The sequence below is a fragment of the Watersipora subatra genome, chromosome 7 (genome assembly GCF_963576615.1).
Source record: "Watersipora subatra chromosome 7, tzWatSuba1.1, whole genome shotgun sequence".
In the NCBI taxonomy this organism is placed as follows: domain Eukaryota; kingdom Metazoa; phylum Bryozoa; class Gymnolaemata; order Cheilostomatida; family Watersiporidae; genus Watersipora; species Watersipora subatra.
In genome coordinates, this window is record NC_088714.1 from 43,196,507 (window position 1) to 43,215,865 (window position 19,359).

At 37.2% G+C, this 19,359-nt stretch overlaps 1 protein-coding gene across 1 annotated transcript in view; it reads right to left on the reverse strand.

The window, feature by feature from the left end:
- The window catches only part of LOC137399629 (kinesin-like protein KIF6), a 28,012-nt gene extending 13,409 nt beyond the window's left edge, over positions 1–14,603 (reverse strand). Inside the window, exons 1-9 of the mRNA XM_068085810.1 lie at positions 14,507–14,603; positions 10,782–10,891; positions 9,289–9,363; positions 8,586–8,733; positions 3,229–3,338; positions 2,660–2,789; positions 2,057–2,175; positions 1,404–1,491; positions 961–1,104 (exon numbers count right to left, since the gene is read on the reverse strand). Coding sequence (XP_067941911.1) covers positions 961–1,104; positions 1,404–1,491; positions 2,057–2,175; positions 2,660–2,789; positions 3,229–3,338; positions 8,586–8,733; positions 9,289–9,363; positions 10,782–10,891; positions 14,507–14,566 — 984 coding nt within the window. The 5' untranslated portion in view covers positions 14,567–14,603. The remainder of the gene's footprint in view (positions 1–960; positions 1,105–1,403; positions 1,492–2,056; positions 2,176–2,659; positions 2,790–3,228; positions 3,339–8,585; positions 8,734–9,288; positions 9,364–10,781; positions 10,892–14,506) is intronic.
- Between the last annotated feature and the right edge of the window lie 4,756 nt (positions 14,604–19,359).

A 19,359-nucleotide genomic window follows, 5' to 3' on the forward strand; every position in this document is an offset into this window, starting at 1 on the left:
ACATCATTTTGTTGATGACTACTAATGGCAATATAAAGTTATAACCACACGCATCGTGGAAATGGATATGTTTGTAGAATGACTAGCTGCTGGCTGTGGGACTGTTACACCTGCACTTGCAGGTTTATAAAAATCTACCGCAGCCATGTTAGTAGTTAGTGGCAGCCATGTTAGTAGTTAGTAGCAGCCATGTTAGTAGTTAGTAGTAGCCATGCTAGTAGTTAGTGGCAGCCATGTTAGTAGTTAGTAGCAGCCATGTTAGTAGTTAGTGGCAGCCATGTTAGTAGTTAGTAGCAGCCATGTTAGTAGCAGCCATGCTAGTAGATAGTAGCAGCCATGTTAGTAGTTAGTAGCAGCCACGTTTGTAATTAGTAGCAGCCATGTTAGTAGTTAGTAGCAGCCATGTTAGTAGCAGCCATGCTAGTAGATAGTAGCAGCCATGTTAGTAATTAGTAGCAGCCATGTTAGTAGTTAGTAGCAGCCACATTAATAGTTAGTAGCAGCCATGTTAGTAGTTAGTAGCAGCCATGTTAACAGTTAGTAGCAGCCATGTTAGTAGTTAGTAGCAGCCATGTCAGTAGTTAGTAGCAGCCATGTTAGTAGTTAGTAGCAACCATGTTAGTAGTAAGTAGCTGTCAAGCTAGTAGTTAGTAGCAGCCATGTTAGTAGTTAGTAGCAGCCATGTTAGTAGTTAGTAGCAGCCATGTTAGTAGTTAGTAGCAGCCATGTTAGTAGTTAGTAGCAGCCATGTTAGTAGTTAGTAGCAGCCATGTTAGTAGTTAGTAGCAAACAAGGGAATCCCATGAGCGCTAGAGTTGTAGTTGTTCAATGTATACGGTATAACAAACTAAAGAGTCAGGATTAGTGCTTTGAGAAGACCACTGCATCAAAAGGTCAGTGATTAGACTAGGAGTCATTCTCAAACTGTACACACATTCTAAGTTGATAATTATAACTCACATCTATGTTTGTTCTTTCTATAGAGCAGGTGGCAATCATGGTTGTCATGCAATTGCCTCCAAGCGAATCTCGCAGCACAGAAGTCATCATAGAGTTTCTGTATGGAATGTGGGATCGAGACTTCTCTCCTAGTGCCACGATCACCTAGATATAAATAAAAAAGCTTATTAAATTTAAACTCTACAATTAGAGTCCTACAAATGACAGACACTCTACAATCACAAGCCTATTAAATTATTAACACTCTACAATCACAAGCCTATCAAAGATGAAAAAATGACAATTGCAGCCTTATCGCCTGATAGATTGTCTAATGCTGGCCTCCCACATGCCCAGTTACGGATAGTTATCATAGAAAGACAACTCCTAGTGTTGTTTAACACTTTTTAATTTTTTATGTTTAAACAGCATATTTAAACAGCTTCTTATGTTAGATCACTTACCTGCTCCAGGAAATGCAGAGAGAGGTTGATATACTTGGCTTCAGAGAGCAGTGTACCATTCACCCCAGTCTTTGATACTCGCTCTGACCTGATATCAGATTGGTACACTAATAACTGTCTTTACATTCATATTAAAGAATATTTAGTAATTGAGAAACACTTAAGCCTATGACTCTCAAAGACATGAATCGCCTAGGAATACAAGTCCACTACTTTTAACAACTCGGGCTACAGGTGAGGTGACTACAGAGTACAGACACAAAATTTGAGCAGATTAGTCTTGAGCTATGCACACTTGTAAAAAGGAATATATTGCAGTGAGATCTTCAGACTGAGACACTGAAGGCTGCAAACCATTCAATTTGAATATGTGCTTGTTTAGAAATACAAAGCGGAGAATTGCTAGGATCATGGGCCAATGACAGAGTGTAACAACAGTATCTGCAACCAAAAGACACCAGCCAATATAATGGAACTCAGTTACTACTGTAAATAGACCAATTCTAATAAGTTTGTATAAAGTAGAAGAGGGTTTGTACATCCACTCTTGTGATAAAGTGAGCAGGAAATACCATGCTCATATAGAAGAGAAGGGTGGTATATCCACCCCCGTGATAAAATGAGCAAGAAATGACTTGAAGATTTTAACATACCCAGCTAGATCTACCAAGTGTAACTTGGACCTCCTCACTGTTGCTGAGCCAACTTCCTTTGATGTAACATGGATAGTAAAGATGCAATGAGATCGAGTGGAGGCCTGGTTCATCGGTGTCTACAAGAACACACCATATAGAGCGTAGAGTGAGCTTATTTTTGTAACTGTCATTAACAAACTTACTCAAATATGTGGGCTTCTACAACTTTTTCGCCATGAGCTGAAAACTTTTGTGATGGAATTAAGCATTAGTAAATATCAGAAACTACAAAAAATGAATGCGGTAGCAAATTAGGAGCTATCTTCTTCAAACAGCTGAGGAAAATTATATACCAAAAGCTTCTCAACAAATGTTGCTTTGCACCATCCATCTGTTAACAGATGACACAAGGAGTTAGACAATGTGAGTGACACATGTCACAGCTATTCTAGCAGCTGATAAATGACACAAAGTGTTAGACAATGTGAGTGACACATGTCACAGATATTCTACCTGCTGACATATGACACAAGATGTTAGACAACATGAGTGACACGTGTCGCAGCTATTCCACCCGCTGACACGTGACTCGAAGTATCAGACAACATGAGAGATACCTACCTCCGCTATCATACGATTCGTGTCACCAAGAAATAGAAGGTTCAGTGCATCCTCTTCATTGCCAGCCCCATGCACAGAAAGATTCTTAAGGTGAATATTCTGCCCCTCATCCTCGACCAAGGACACTTTCCTAAATTATACCTGGTATTAATGATTTACTGAAGTACTACCCAAAACCAGGAGTGCACAGGTTAAACCATGCAAGACCCTCTCTAACGGTAGGACTGATAAAATAACAAGGCACAATGTGCTCATCAACTAAAAACTGCATTTGAAAAATGAAAATGCTCTCAGGAATCTTGTTGAAAACTGAAAGCAACCATTTTTGATTAATATTTAAAAAAATAATTTACAGAAATCAGAGATCTTTAAAGAGATACAGACGGCAGACTTATTGCCTCACACAGACATCACCAAATAGCTATGCAATAATTCCTGTAGCCGTATGGCAGAAAGGACTTTAGTAACATATAAAGATAACGTTAAAAGAGAATATATAATATAATCCATTAATATAATAAGTGAACAGCAGGTACAACTATCACCACATGTACTATTCTGGTACTTACGGTAAATCCTCGAGTTTGGCCGCCTCATGCTTTGGATCAAGCAGGTCATAGCCACTGTTATTGTATATCTCCAGGTAAGACACATTTGTGGTAAATTCTCTTTCTGGTGCCTGGATACGCAGCCGAAAACCGATGAAACAATTCCATTTTCGATAATAGAACAGTGGTGCATTTAGTCAGCTGGCAAAACGTCTAAACACATACCATAAAGCTTTGTGTGTCTATTAAACTGTTCAGGTGTGTCCGATATAGTCTTGAAAACCCATTAAAACCTAGCATTCTTTGTAAGACTCACGGGTAGTAGAGCATTGGTATCAAGCATGGCACATAAATGTACATGTACCATCCACTACAGAGTGTTAGATAAAGCATGACACATAGATGTACCATCCACTACGGAGTGTTAGATATAGCATGACATATAGATGTACCATCCATTATGGAGTGTTAGATAAAGCATGACACATAGATGTACCATCCACTACGGAGTGTTAGATAAAGCATGACACATAGATGTACCATCCATTATGGAGTGTTAGATAAAGCATGACATATAGATGTACCATCCATTACGGAGTGTTAGATAAAGCATGACACATAAATGTACCATCCACTACGGAGTGTTAGATATAGCATGACATATTAATGTACCATCCATTATGGAGTGTTAGATAAAGCATGACACATAAATGTACCATCCACTACGGAGTGTTAGATAAAGCATGACACATAGATGTACCATCCATTATGGAGTGTTAGATAAAGCATGACATATAGATGTACCATCCATTATGGAGTGTTAGATAAAGCATGACACATAAATGTACCATCCACTACGGAGTGTTAGATATAGCATGACATATTAATGTACCATCCATTATGGAGTGTTAGATAAAGCATGACACATAAATGTACCATCCACTACGGAGTGTTAGATAAAGCATGACACATAGATGTACCATCCACTACGGAGTGTTAGATAAAGCATGACACATAGATGTACCATCCACTACGGAGTGTTAAATATATTCAAATAGCCTATTGCTATTTTGGTTTACTATAAATTATATTTTTAACAGAAATGCTTTACAAACAGCTAATTCGTAAGAAAAATAAAGAAAAGACATGAGCTCTCCTATTCAAGTATTATGAGCTGCTGTCTTCAATTTTAAAAGGTTTTAATGTAAATTAAAAATAGCATTTGTAACCAAAATGATAAAAGTAACTATGTAGGCAGAGGTATACTTGGTATACAAAGTAACTGTGTAGGCAGAGGTATACTTGATATACAAAGTAACTATGTAGGCAGAGGTATACTTGGTATACAAAGTAACTGTGTAGGCAGAGGTATACTTGGTATACAAAGTAACTATGTAGGCAGAGGTATACTTGGTATACAAAGTAACTGTGTAGGCAGAGGTATACTTGGTATACAAAGTAACTATGTAGGCAGAGGTATACTTGGTATACAAAGTAACTATGTAGGCAGAGGTATACTTGGTATACAAAGTAACTATGTAGGCAGAGGTATACTTGGTATACAAAGTAACTGTGTAGGCAGAGGTATACTTGGTATACAAAGTAACTATGTAGGCAGAGGTATACTTGGTATACAAAGTAACTGTGTAGGCAGAGGTATACTTGGTATACAAAGTAACTGTGTAGGCAGAGGTATACTTGGTATACAAAGTAACTGTGTAGGCAGAGGTATACTTGGTATACAAAGTAACTATGTAGGCAGAGGTATACTTGGTATACAAAGTAACTGTGTAGGCAGAGGTATACTTGGTATACAAAGTAACTATGTAGGCAGAGGTATACTTGGTATACAAAGTAACTATGTAGGCAGAGGTATACTTGGTATACAAAGTAACTGTGTAGGCAGAGGTATACTTGGTATACAAAGTAACTATGTAGGCAGAGGTATACTTGGTATACAAAGTAACTATGTAGGCAGAGGTATACTTGGTATACAAAGTAACTATGTAGGCAGAGGTATACTTGGTATACAAAGTAACTGTGTAGGCAGAGGTATACTTGGTATACAAAGTAACTATGTAGGCAGAGGTATACTTGGTATACAAAGTAACTATGTAGGCAGAGGTATACTTGGTATACAAAGTAACTATGTAGGCAGAGGTATACTTGGTATACAAAGTAACTATGTAAGCAGAGGTATACTTGGTATACAAAGTAACTATGTAGGCAGAGGTATACTTGGTATACAAAGTAACTATGTAGGCAGAGGTATACTTGGTATACAAAGTTGAGTGCAAACTAAAAGTAGAAATGAGCGTTGCAGTGAATTCCATCCAACAATATCAGTTTGTGAATAGCAGCATTTACTTATAACTCTCAGGAAAAAGCACACAACACCATAGACAACGGACTGGGTCGTACGAAAAGACAGGTCCAAGTAATAATACAGCTATAACACTTTGCAAAGCGACTCAACGAATCACTAAGAAGCTTAAGTATAGCTTCTTCTTGAAGGACACAGTTACGGTAGTTTGAAGAGGTCATACCATCAAGATGACCTTGCAACCTTACGCCGTTTGCAAAATGTGCAAGTTATAAGTACAAGTAATCGTTTATTTCTCTTATCACGTATTCCATCATTCAACACTCGCACTGCCCAAAAAACTAATCGTATGACTGCAATGTCGTGTCCCACAGCAAAGGCAGCATTTTCATGATTGGTAATAGATGCAAAAGACATGTTCCCAAATCTGTAAGCGACCTTCGCAAGCTTTTCTATGAAAGTCAGCTGGTCCACATAATATTTCATACTACTCAACGACGGTGTCTTATATCACAGATTAGCTAAATTACATAGTGACCATATATATTACATAGTGACCATATAAATTACATAGTGACCATATAAATTACATAGTGACCATATAAATTACATAGTGACCATATAAATTACATAGTGACCATATAAATTACATAGTGACCATATAAATTACATAGTGACCATATAAATTACATAGTGACCATATAAATTACATAGTGACCATATAAATTACATAGTGACCATATAAATTACATAGTGACCATATTTTCATGCAAGTTCAACAAAGGTACTACAGCAAAGGTAGAACAGCTTTTACATCTAGTCATTTGAACTGACATGGCACTTGGATGTGATATGCTGTCAGGGGGCTGTGATATGCTGTCAGGAGGATGTGATATGCTGTCAGGGGGATGTGATATGCTGTCAGGGGGCTGTGATATGCTGTCAGGGGGATGTGATATGCTGTCAGGGGGCTGTGATATGCTGTCAGGGGGCTGTGATATGCTGTCAGGGGGCTGTGATATGCTGCCAAGAGGCTGTGATATGCTGTCAGGGGGCTGTGATATGCTGTCAGGGGGATGTGATATGCTGTCAGGGGGCTGTGATATACTGTCAGGGGACAGTGATATGCTGTCAGGGGGATGTGATATGCTGTCAGGGGGATGTGATATGCTGTCAGGGGGCTGTGATATGCTGTCAGGGGGATGTGATATGCTGTCAGGGGGCTGTGATATACTGTCAGGGGACTGTGATATGCTGTCAGGGGCTGTGATATGCTGTCAGGGGGCTGTGATATGCTGTCAGGGGGCTGTGATATACTGTCAGGGGGCTGTGATATGCTGTCAGGGGGATGTGATATGCTGTCAGGGGGCTGTGATATGCTGCCAAGAGGCTGTGATATGCTGTCAGGGGGCTGTGATATGCTGTCAGGGGGATGTGATATGCTGTCAGGGGGCTGTGATATACTGTCAGGGGACTGTGATATGCTGTCAGGGGGATGTGATATGCTGTCAGGGGGATGTGATATGCTGTCAGGGGGCTGTGATATGCTGTCAGGGGGATGTGATATGCTGTCAGGGGGCTGTGATATGCTGTCAGGGGGCTGTGATATGCTGTCAGGGGGCTGTGATATGCTGCCAAGAGGCTGTGATATGCTGTCAGGGGGCTGTGATATGCTGTCAGGGGGATGTGATATGCTGTCAGGGGGCTGTGATATACTGTCAGGGGACTGTGATATGCTGTCAGGGGGATGTGATATGCTGTCAGGGGGATGTGATATGCTGTCAGGGGGCTGTGATATGCTGTCAGGGGGATGTGATATGCTGTCAGGGGGCTGTGATATACTGTCAGGGGACTGTGATATGCTGTCAGGGGCTGTGATATGCTGTCAGGGGGCTGTGATATGCTGTCAGGGGGCTGTGATATGCTGTCAGGGGGCTGTGATATGCTGTCAGGGGGCTGTGATATGCTGTCAGGGGGCTGTGATATGCTGTCAGGGGGCTGTGATATGCTGTCAGGGGGATGTGATATGCTGTCAGGGGGCTGTGATATACTGTCAGGGGACTGTGATATGCTGTCAGGGGGATGTGATATGCTGTCAGGGGGCTGTGATATGCTGTCAGGGGGCTGTGATATGCTGTCAGGGGGCTGTGATATGCTGTCAGGGGGCTGTGATATGCTGTCAGGGGGCTGTGATATGCTGTCAGGGGGCTGTGATATGCTGTCAGGGGGATGTGATATGCTGTCAGGGGGCTGTGATATACTGTCAGGGGACTGTGATATGCTGCGGGGCCAGGTTACACACTGATTACCGGTATGTTGATTAATATCTCGCAATCATGGACAGCATTTTATGAAAATATTAGACATTTATAGAAGTGGCATAAATATAATTAAATTTTAATTTAAAATTAAATTTAGAATACAATTAAGTTTTCCAAACGCATAGCATTGTCTGCTTTTTACGATGTGAATAGTTCTATTACTAAAGGAATGACTACCACCTGTCATTTACGTCTGGTGCTCTGGAGTATAAAATCTGTTGTATGGGCAAACACCTTGGTGCTAAACAAAACATAAGCTTCTTAGCTGTTTTCAGATATATCACAAGCGATACTTGGATAGTCTCCCTTGTACTAACTATTGAAAAAACTTCAACTTGTCAATATCAATGCAGTAATTCCACCTACTTCGCAGCTCCTAGTACAGCGACTTCGAAATATCGCGAGTTTTTAATGACATTCATTTGGTTACATACAGCAATACACTGTGAGTATTATTACTGAAGCTTTACTAAATTATACAATGTGACAATTGAGAGTTATCCCCTCTCTCTAACATATCTGCAAACATGTTACTTCTTTTTTACAACTTAAAATAGATTAGTTTCCATTTTGCGGAAATCCTGGGAATTTCCAGGTTGGTCTGGAATGCCCGCTCAGCGAAGTAAAAAGGATTACTGTATTTGCACATAGGTTCTGTAAATATCTGTTAAAAATAAAAAAAATAAGTATGGGCTAGTCAGTTATGCTAAGATTATAGTAAACTGGATAGAGACCTTTTCATACGTTTCATAAAGATAGCTCAGAGTTCTGGGAATAATTCCTCTTTGTGAGTACTTCTCTGCGCCCCCGGTGATTGTGAAGGTCTTGCCACTGCCTGTCTGGCCATAAGCAAATATAGTTCCATTGTAGCCACTAATTACGCTGAAATAATGCCAGGTGACTGATTAGAAAGAGAAAACACTGGAATAGTGACAGGTGCTTGAATAGAGAGACAAAACACTGGAATAGTGACAGGTGCCTGAATAGAGAGACAAAACACTAGAATAGTGACAGGTGCTTTAATAGAGAGACAAAACACTGGAATAGTGACATGTGCCTGAATAGAGAGACAAAACACTAGAATAGTGACATGTGCCTAAATAGAGAGACAAAACACTGGAATAGTGACAGGTGCCAGAATAGAGACAAAACATCATAAGGAATATCTGTATAAAGATAATCAAATTTGTGCAGTAAACTATTAACTTCAACAGTATATTCTTACTATATGCTTCTCTCTTCCATAATCACTTTCATGCTTATGACATCTGCTCGTAGACAGAGTATTAACTAACAGTAGTACTGAACTGATAGTAAAATAGAACTGATAGTCAATAGTCTATATACTATCAGCTCAGTAAATACTGAGCTGATAGTATATAGAGTATTGACTAACAGTAGTACTGAGTTGACAGTCATAGTGCTGGTGACACCTACTTGTCAATGACAGGCCTGGCCACGCTCTCAAATATCTCTTCTTGTTTGCTCTTTTGATCAAATATCCTTTCGAACCTAAAACAGAAAATTTGCACGTATGCTTTAGAGACTACATAAATACAGTGAAACCTCCTTTACTTACAAAAGTCTCTACAAGTGAAAATACCAAGTTACGAAGTCTTTTAGTCGAAATGTTTCTTCGACTTACGAAAGAGATTTCTAGATGCAAAAGGCCTCCAAAATAAATTACTTCCTCAAGTAGAGGCTCTACTGTTCTACGATCTTGGTCAAATGAGTGTCACACGGAAACACTTTGAAATGGTACAGTTTATTCCAAGCTCTGGTCTGTTTAATATACAAATGTCCCAATACCGGTATCAATATCGACATCCGGTTTCGGACAATGGTTTAAAATACATGTAAATCCATAACTCCAGACTCTCATTGCAAACCCACTATTCATCATGGCGGTCGTATCTGAGCCTATAACGGTAAAGTATAGTATAAATAAAAGTTTTTACGACTTGGATATAAAAATTCAAAGAACTCTGGTACTAACTACATTACTTTAATTTACACTTAACCAATTGGTTCCGCCAAAATAGTTTTTGTTTTTAGTGGAAATGCAAATAATACATGTATGCGCTATTTTCCGTTTACAATGATGAATATTATTAGGACCAATCCACAGCTAAGTACTTCTATTTACTAGCAGTACAAAATGAAATAAAATATGCATATTTTTCTTTGTAAAGTATTAAAATAAGCCGATGTATAATTGATTAGCACTTTCTGTAATAAAATAAACGATCAACTACGCAACACAAAAGATCTGAATCGGCATCTGAATTTAGTTACTTTTAGTGAGGATTGCTGGATCGATCAGATCGGTATCGGGTCATGCATCTTTAAAAAGGCATCTCTAGTTTTAAAAAAAATTGAATCACTGAGACAAAACTGAATATTTAAGAAAAGATCAGAAATGACAAAACACTGTTGTCATGGTATGACATGTATTGATTAGAGACAGTCATACTGTCATCTACTTGTATGACATGTATTGATTAGAGACAGTCATACTGTCATCTACTTGTATGACATGTATTGATTAGAGACAATCATACTCTCACCTACTTGTATGACATCTATTGATTAGAGACAATCATACTGTCACCTACTTGTATGACATGTATTGATTAGAGACAATCATACTGTCACCTACTTGTATGACATGTATTGATTAGAGACAATCATACTCTCACCTACTTGTATGACATGTATTGATTATTGATTAGAGACAATCATACTCTCACCAACTTGTATGACATGTATTGATTAGAGACAATCATACTGTCACCTACTTGTATGACATGTATTGATTAGAGACATTCATACTCTCACCAACTTGTAGGACATGTATTGATTAGAGACAATCATACTCTCACCAACTTGTATGACATGTATTGATTAGAGACAATCATACTGTCACCTACTTGAACTTATAGTTCTCCTTCTTGTTATTTACTAATCCACCAGCCAACTCCTTTGGAATGAAAAACGAAAGTTGAGATGATCCATCGTCTCGATCTTCAATGTCATATGCCTGAAGCGTAAAGAGAGCTTTGAGCTAAACCTCCGCTTATCAATACTTCAACTTGTCAACTTTCTAACATACAACGTAAAATTTCATCAAATATTGTGCTTCACGCTCGAATGTACAACCGCTGAAGTCTCTTAAGATTCTGAAGTAAAAGGAAATTATGAGAGTTGAAACTGATAAAAATAAATGTAGTGATAGACACAGAACTCGCAATGCTCATGTTAAAAAAGCAAATATCAAAAAACTAATCTATGCAAAAAACAAAGCTATAAGTAAATACTTAAATTCAAAAGTTAGCAAATCCTCGTCTCAAGATGTAAGTTATGGCTGTTATCATATAATAAAACTTATAGTGACCACCGATGACCGATACATGCTAGCAACAATATTTGCTATACTAGGGTTGAACAGTTCTCTAAAGCATTTAACTCACTTACAAGACAAAGTCTATTTCCCAAAACACTCACAAACTTTTAGTTGAACAGTGCCCTTGGAAACGTGACATACAAATCGAGGTGAGCTTTATTAAATTTGTATTCAGTGGTACATCAAATGCAGTTGTGGTTTTATTCAGCGGTACATCAAATACAGTTATGGTTTTATTCAGCGGTACATCAAATGCAGTTGTGGTTTTATTCAGCGGTACATCAAATGCAGTTATAGTTTTATTCAGTAGTACATCAAATACAATTACAGTTTTATTTAGTAGTACATCAAAAGCAGTTATGGTTCTAACAACTTTGCCAAATAGTTGTGTCACTTCTTGACTGCTGATATCAATGCAGTCAACGCTCTTATAACATAAATTACGCTTGATGTAAATAATTTATGTAGAATTTTTGCTTAGTATTACGTAAGAAATTCTACATAATGTAAAGCATTAAGTTGGTTCAAGTTCTCAAATTCGATTGGAATAACAAGAATCCCATAGTTAGCCTTCAAAATATAATTTTCTCTATTGCTGCACTTGGGAGAGAAAAAGATGTATGGGGATACCTCTATTATAGACTAGTGCCCACGCAGTCTACCGTGCCGTGAGAGATCATCTAATGTGCTGGCAAAGTGCAGTGAATAAGCAGCTGCACAATTATTGAGAAGTACTTAAAGGTGGTCAGTTGATGCAGGTGTCAGAGTATAAAGCTGAGTATCACGAGTTGGAGTCTCGTTGACATCCAAAGCTTGGTACAGTCAAACATGGATAACTCGAACTTCACGGGACCGAGCAAAAGTGTTCGAATTATCAGAGCGTTCAAGTTATCAGAGCACTGTCACAAGTCCATGTATTTACTTATTTATTAGTAGATACATGTACATATACAAACTATAATATAAATCAAAAGCACAACTGGCTTGTTTTAAATTAAATGCTTCTAATGTAAAGTTTAAAACGTTTTTATCAAAAAGTATAGGTTTTTCTATCACTTGAGATTGGTTCATTGTTTGAGGTGATGTTATTGCCAGGACGTTTTTTAGATTGACATTGGCAAAACTTGATTGTTGTTGAAATGCTTAAAAGAAAAGACATCTTTTTCTTCTGAGCATTTTACCCACGATCAATTTTGCCGATTTTTCTTGAAGTTTATGCAAAGATTACCTCACTTTACCTCGCTTCGGAAGGGCGATCGATAAGCGGATGTTTGGTATAAATCAAATTTCACCAAACCTTTAGAAAAGTCGTTGACAAAAATATTTTGCCGACGGTGGTAATAACGACGCTTATGAATTACGAAAAGTTGAGGTTACCTCTATGGCTTGGAATAAAGTGATTTTCTAAAGCGATAACAACCGTTTCGGTAGCCGTTGGGCAAAAAACAGTTCGAGTTAACAGTGTTGAGTTCGAGTTATCTATAGCAATTTATCATTACATGGGAACGGACCAAAGAAACTGTTCGAATTAACCATGTGTTCGAGCTATCCGTGGGTGAGTTATCCATGTTTGACTGTACTTCTATTTATTATAAAATGAAATATCTATATTTTTCTTTGTGAAGTATTAAAATAAGTAGATTTATTATTGATTTTATCTTTAATCTTATTTAATAATTAATTTTAAGCACTAACCTTGGCTTCAGAAAAAACAAACGAACAAACAGATACTGCTCTTACCAAAATTTGTATTTACATGTATATACACATACATACACATCCATATATAATAATGAAATGATAATAAAAAAGGTTTGCACAGAATATTTGCTTTTAATCAACATATACAACATCTACCATTCTAACTTTTTATATGAACGTGTTTGTTTATTTGTGTGCACTGTGTTTATTTGTGTGTACTGTGTTAATTTTGGTGTAATTCATACTGTACCAGCTGCAGTGCCTACTACAGCTCTATACTGGTTGCAATAGTTTTGCTGCCTATGTGTGTTTAAGCATTTTGCTTCTGGCCAACAATTCTAGCATAATGCTAGCATAATTTTCTAGACAAAGTCACACAGGAATGAGTGAGAGATACACTCTTCCTCTCATTACTAGTGCTAGTTAGTAGCCTACTCCGTCTAGTGTGGTGGTAAGCACTCTGCAATGCCAAGCAGCCAAACAATAATGGTTCATTTCTTGGCATCTAGTCTTAAATTGCTGCTGTGCCTCCTGCCTAATAGTAAAAATTACTTTGTCTCATAGCAGTGAGAACTTGCCAATTGTATCATAATGATATACATGTAATACAAAATGTACAAAAAATCTATTAGCAGCTCCGTACTAATGTTAGCCAATACTCGATCTAATAGCAGATTTTTTAAGCAAGAAAAGTGATAATGCAAGAGAGAAGCATATAATATAAATATACTGTTGAAGTTAATAGCTTACTGCACAAATTTTTATTATCTCTATACTGATGTTGCATGTAATATTTTGTTTTTCTATCTTAATCCGTTTGGTTGGTTATTGTTATCATCTAATTTTGTTTAGTAAGGTCATGCTTTTGCTCTTTTGTTGCAAGTAATAGCAATAGTTCTCATTACCTCGTATTACCTCGTAGTTGTCTTCACACTAGACCATTTAATATGGAAGTGGTGTGACTCATACGATTTAATTTATTTTGTTAGTAGTTTTCATTTTTCGAGTAATTGAGTTTAATGCTAGTCAGTAGTGCAAGCTTAACTTGCTATATAGGTTTATAGTGCTTTAGCAGTGTGGTTATTTGAAGGATTATTAATGTCTCTTATGGTTCTAGATGGAAAGCTGTTAAAGTATTCACTTTTAGTGGCATGTACGGATGATGGTAGTCCTTTACTGTTTGCTCAAGTTTGAATGTGAGGCTCAGATTGGTTAATCAGTTGGTCGCATGAACTGTTCAGTGCTGAATACTTATCCTCTTCACTAAGTATTCATTAGAAGTCGTATTAATTGAGTACTCATTAAAAGCCGTAGTCTGATGTCACGACGTCTCTTTTGTAGTAGCTCAAGACCAAGCTTTTCTTTCGCTTCACTAACATTTTCTCATCCTTTCAAGGTGGCTTATAAAACGTACAGCTTGATTTTGAACAGCTTCTATATCTGCTGTGTTTTTATTGCTGCAGCATATTCAAGATGTGGACGACAATTGACACTACACATCGCAGTGTAGAGTCGTAAGTTCAACATATTTTCAATACACAACACTCTTACCCCAGTTTTAGCTTTAGTGGGCTTTACTCGAGCAAATATTTGTATGGTTTGTTTCACCATAGTTTGTAGACTCAATGGCTGTTCAATGAAATTTAAGTGTTGTAGTTACGGGAGCGTCATCTAGCGATATGCGACTACCTTGACATTTGGGGCTGTATGCAAGCCTCTTTCATACGAGATTGATTTCTCTAACCAGTGTGTCGCCTTTCCTCTACAAGTTTCGTTCATCTGTACTAACGCACTTGTCGTCGTTACTTTATTTGCAACCAGCGGTTGGATTACACGGCTTTGCATATTTCCTACGTAAAGCAGGTCTGAGCTACCAGACTAGGAGTAAGATTAACCAATAGTAAGATCTCTTACTGTCTTCGGTATTTCCTTTTCCTCCCACGTGATGTGAAGGCGCGACCAGTAAATTAGTTATCAATTCAAATTATCATCATTATAGTTTTTTCAAGTCGATCAGATTGACTCTTCACTGTAGGTCCATTGCTTCCTTATCACTTTTTCGTGGCAGTGTCATAATTTTTTCTACTGGACGGAAAATTGATAAGGGAATAATTAATCCTGATACTGTAGTTGCGAATCTTGTTATAACAAAACTCGTTTTTATTAGCTCATCCGCATTTGATAGAGAAGTCGATGTGCTTTATCCTTCAAGCAATGCAAATGTGTTAAGTAGCTTGACTATCCTTGTTTATCTTTTCTTTACAGTTATCTCAGAGCCCATTTCTATAATACCAGCGGATTTGTTCATAGGGCTTGAACAATGACTCGATTAATTTCAATTCTCATCAAAAAATTAACAACTTAATTCCCAATTCATCATATGTCGTGTAAGAATCGATTCAATTCACAATTCATTGCAAAAACACTACAATTCTACTATCAATCCTTTGGCTCTCCTAACTTTAATGACGCGATTCAATTCTCCCAAATAGACAAAACCAATTCTTAATCAGTTCTCACAAAAATTAACGTAAGATAATATACCAAATTAAGAACACACAATCGCTAACTTAGCTACACGCATTAGCTAATCTATTGACTATTAATCAAATATCATTTGGTTAATAGTAGGGATTTCATTGCTTTTTCGGGTAAAATTAAGTCATGCCTGCCATGAAACCGGCTGTAAAAAAACCGTCATCGTTTTTGCAGTTTTACCAAAACGCAGACACATAATATAAAAATATAGTAGCAAAAAATATCATTGCTCCAGTGTTGAAGGACCTTGCGAGCAGAAATCCGTTTAGGTTGCTGTTTACAGTATTTCTTTCATTCATCCCAAACTAAGAATTTAAAGAAAATGAAACCAGGATTTTTATGCTGGTTTGTGAGTTACAGAAAAACTACGCAACTGGTTAGTTGTTCGCACAATTATAACTCAACTTCCTAAATTTACTGTGGCAAAGTTTGGATCGATCTTATAACACTGCTATCCGCGGTCGTTGTTTTTGTATAGGTACAAAGTCGAGTCGTTATAAAGGCTTTTCGGTAAAATGAATGATACTCGCGCGCTGCTATAAAACTTATAAATAAGCTTATAGTCAGTGTTCAGGCAAGCCATAAAGCTAGTGCATAGTACATAATATTAACCAAAGAAAATATACACAGTGATATGGAAGTCTTAAAAATGTGTGTGGGTGGCAACATTTGACTGCATTTATTTAGAGTGCTTCAAGTAACAGATTGTGTTACTTTGTACATCACTATCCATGATGGATTTTCTGTCAACGCAGTAATTATAAAGGGAAGGGATTGGTGCATTTTGACCTGTGTCGTTTTGCTTATTGAAATTAGAGAATCGAGTCAATTCCTTTATGGTGACGGTAAAGACTAGATTCAGTTCTTGCTGGTAGGATGCTCTGAGTCAAAGCAATTCGACAGTAAGTAACAGTTACTAGAGAATCAATTCATTTGTGAGAGGAGTCTTAAGGTTTGGTCGAGCAAGCATGTTCCTCGAAGTGCCCATCTCTGGATACCAGTCTTCTCATTAGCTGTGCTCAGTGTCTTTGAGTGTCAAAGACACTCTATTAATCGTTTTCCCTACTTGTTTCTGCCTTTTACATCTTTATGTATTAGCACAGCTTGTGAGTGTTGAAAAGTATTCTATATTGACTGAGCAATAGTAAATGTGAATTGAAGTAATTATTGGTAGTCATTGTTTATTGTGTAGCGCAGCATGAACTGAGGTTTTTAATTACTTTTCTTTTTATGCATGGAAAGAATTTAGAGTTATTTTTATTAAGGGTAAAAATTTTAGTTGTTTAGTTAATCATGAATGGACTAAATAATTAGTTTTAGTAAAGCATTCATGGCTATCAGTAGCACCATTTATCCCTGAATAGTTTAAATATTCAAGTCTTGCTTTAATACTATTAATGAAGCATCTTCAGCGGGGATAATTAATTTTAGAGCTTAACGTAATTAAAGGCATAAATTGTAAGGCGAATCCTGTTATTTTTTGTTTTACTGAACAAATATTGTTTAGTTTGTATAAGAGTTGGTAGTTTGCATGTATGTTGGATCTTTTCGAACTACAAACCAGGATTAACATGGGTTGTCTTTTGATAGTTTATATATTTCAGCCCACATCTGATTAGAAGTCTCTTACCACCTGCTTCCGGTCTAGAAGCAGAAATCAACTGAAGTAAATTACAGTTACGATTAAAATGGCTATATGGCGTTTAATTGTCTGTCTAATATAGGTTTGAGTGAATTACGCTGTTTATTTCTATCACCCATTTTGCCAAACTAACCGCTTGGAGCCTGTACATCTTTTCACGTTTCACCAAGGTAATCTGAGAATAAAAAATAGTTTAACTCACTGTGTACCACCAGCCGTGTAGTATAGCTTGGCACACCGTTTGTGTATGGCCAAGAACCGCGTGGTGCTGCTGTAGTAGGTTTCATACAAAACGTTTGTAGTGAGTAATAATTAATTCGCGTATCGTGTCTGTACTTAAACGAAAGGAAACAATCGTCTGTCTGCTTTGAGCCAATAGTAAGAATTTTATAGGCACCCTGAGCTTACCATAAAACCTCTATTTGAATGCCACCTTTAAGAGAACGCCGCCTCTATTTTCCTGCCATTTCACATTTCTGATCTTTACGAACTCATAATAGCAAGTGATCAGTAGAAAAGTATCCACAAAATACAGTAGTACAAATAGTGACTCGGTTACATCAATAACAATTAATTGTTTTCTTTGTTGCTGTAGTGGTTGCCATGATTTTGGTTACGGTGTACCTGAGAAGATCGATTGTCACAATCATCAGAACTACACTCGGATTCAAAGCGACTAAGGTTTAAATCATATCCATCGTTTTCAGAATCGTCCCTGATGTGGTTTATAATCTTACCTGAAGACTAAAATGATTGATGAACGATGAGAATTATACTCTTCAGGAACACCGTATGACGTAATAGCAGCCATTGTTATGGCATATTTTAACTTTTAAACATTAAAAACGTTTTTGAAAATTAAAAACGTTATGTCAGTTTTTAAACTCCAAAGCTTTAGCTTTTTTCTTTAAAACTTTGAAATCGACACCATTGAAATGTTTAATAACAGCTAATAATCCAAATATATAGCCCTAATATTTTATAATCAAAGTGGTTCCTTGTTAAACTTGGTCTGATACTTCGACGTATATGAAAAACGTTTTAGAAAAAATGCTGAGGTCGATGGCATTAATGTCGAGTTGCCTAAAGGAGAGTGTAAAAAATAGGCGACATTAGCATCGTTTCATCTGTAAAACAGTTAAATTTATCGTTCCCAAAATCTGGTGAGCTAGTTGACAAATACAGCGCCACCCTTAATTTGAACGCCATCTCGAATTAAATGCCACCATAGGGAAGGGTTTAAAAACAGCGCAATGGTGTTCAAATAGAGGTTTTACAGCAGTTTTGCTTTGCAAACACTTAATTTTTATTGCAATTTCTTCATCGCAATGACCAGCTGTGTTAGACACATTACAGCTACATAGGTTTCACAAACTGTAGATCAGCGAATTTTTGATCATTTTCTATTGAACAATACTACTAGTGAGAGTGATTATTTTATTTTAGCAGTAATAATGATAATGTTGTGACGTTTAATCATATTGATGACTCATTTGACTCGATATATGCTCAACTTATTACTCACAGTAGTAGCGAAAGTGAGCTTGAAACGTTTCCTGAAAGATATCTGTAAATATAAAAGTAGCAAGACAGCTCTTAGAAGGCCTAGGCTGCCGAACATGAGAATAAGTTGTGGAAGATGGACAACATGTCTCATTGTTATAGGCATGTATTTGCTGATGAAGATATATATATATATATATATATATATATATATATATATATCAACACGAAATCGCTTTCACTGCTATTCACATCAAGCATCACAGAATTGCTAGACTTGTTCAGTTGATTGTTCGGCTCTGTTTCTAGAAACATGCCGAACAATCTGTTTCTACAACAATATCATGACCATGTTGCTACTAGTGGAAGTTTTGCAAGCAGAAATCTTCAAGAAAAGTAGTTGTTGCTAATAGCTTTAGCATCACTTCCATACCTTAAACAACGCTCAGCATCTTGCAAAATTACCACCTGCTCAATTTTGTAAACAATCACTACACAGATGAGCCCTTTAGAGCGACTTGCCATTGCAAATGAGTAAAATCGGCTGAACAGTTGGCAAAAACAGATGCTGGTTTGGAAAATAGACATGGAAAGGCTGAGACAGTCGGTATGTTTGGGTGAATAGAGCTTTGGAGAAAACAAATTGAACAATTTATAAGTTCGAGCAGGAAGAACAACTTCAATCTATCAAATTGTGATATCATTTCTATATTGCAATGTT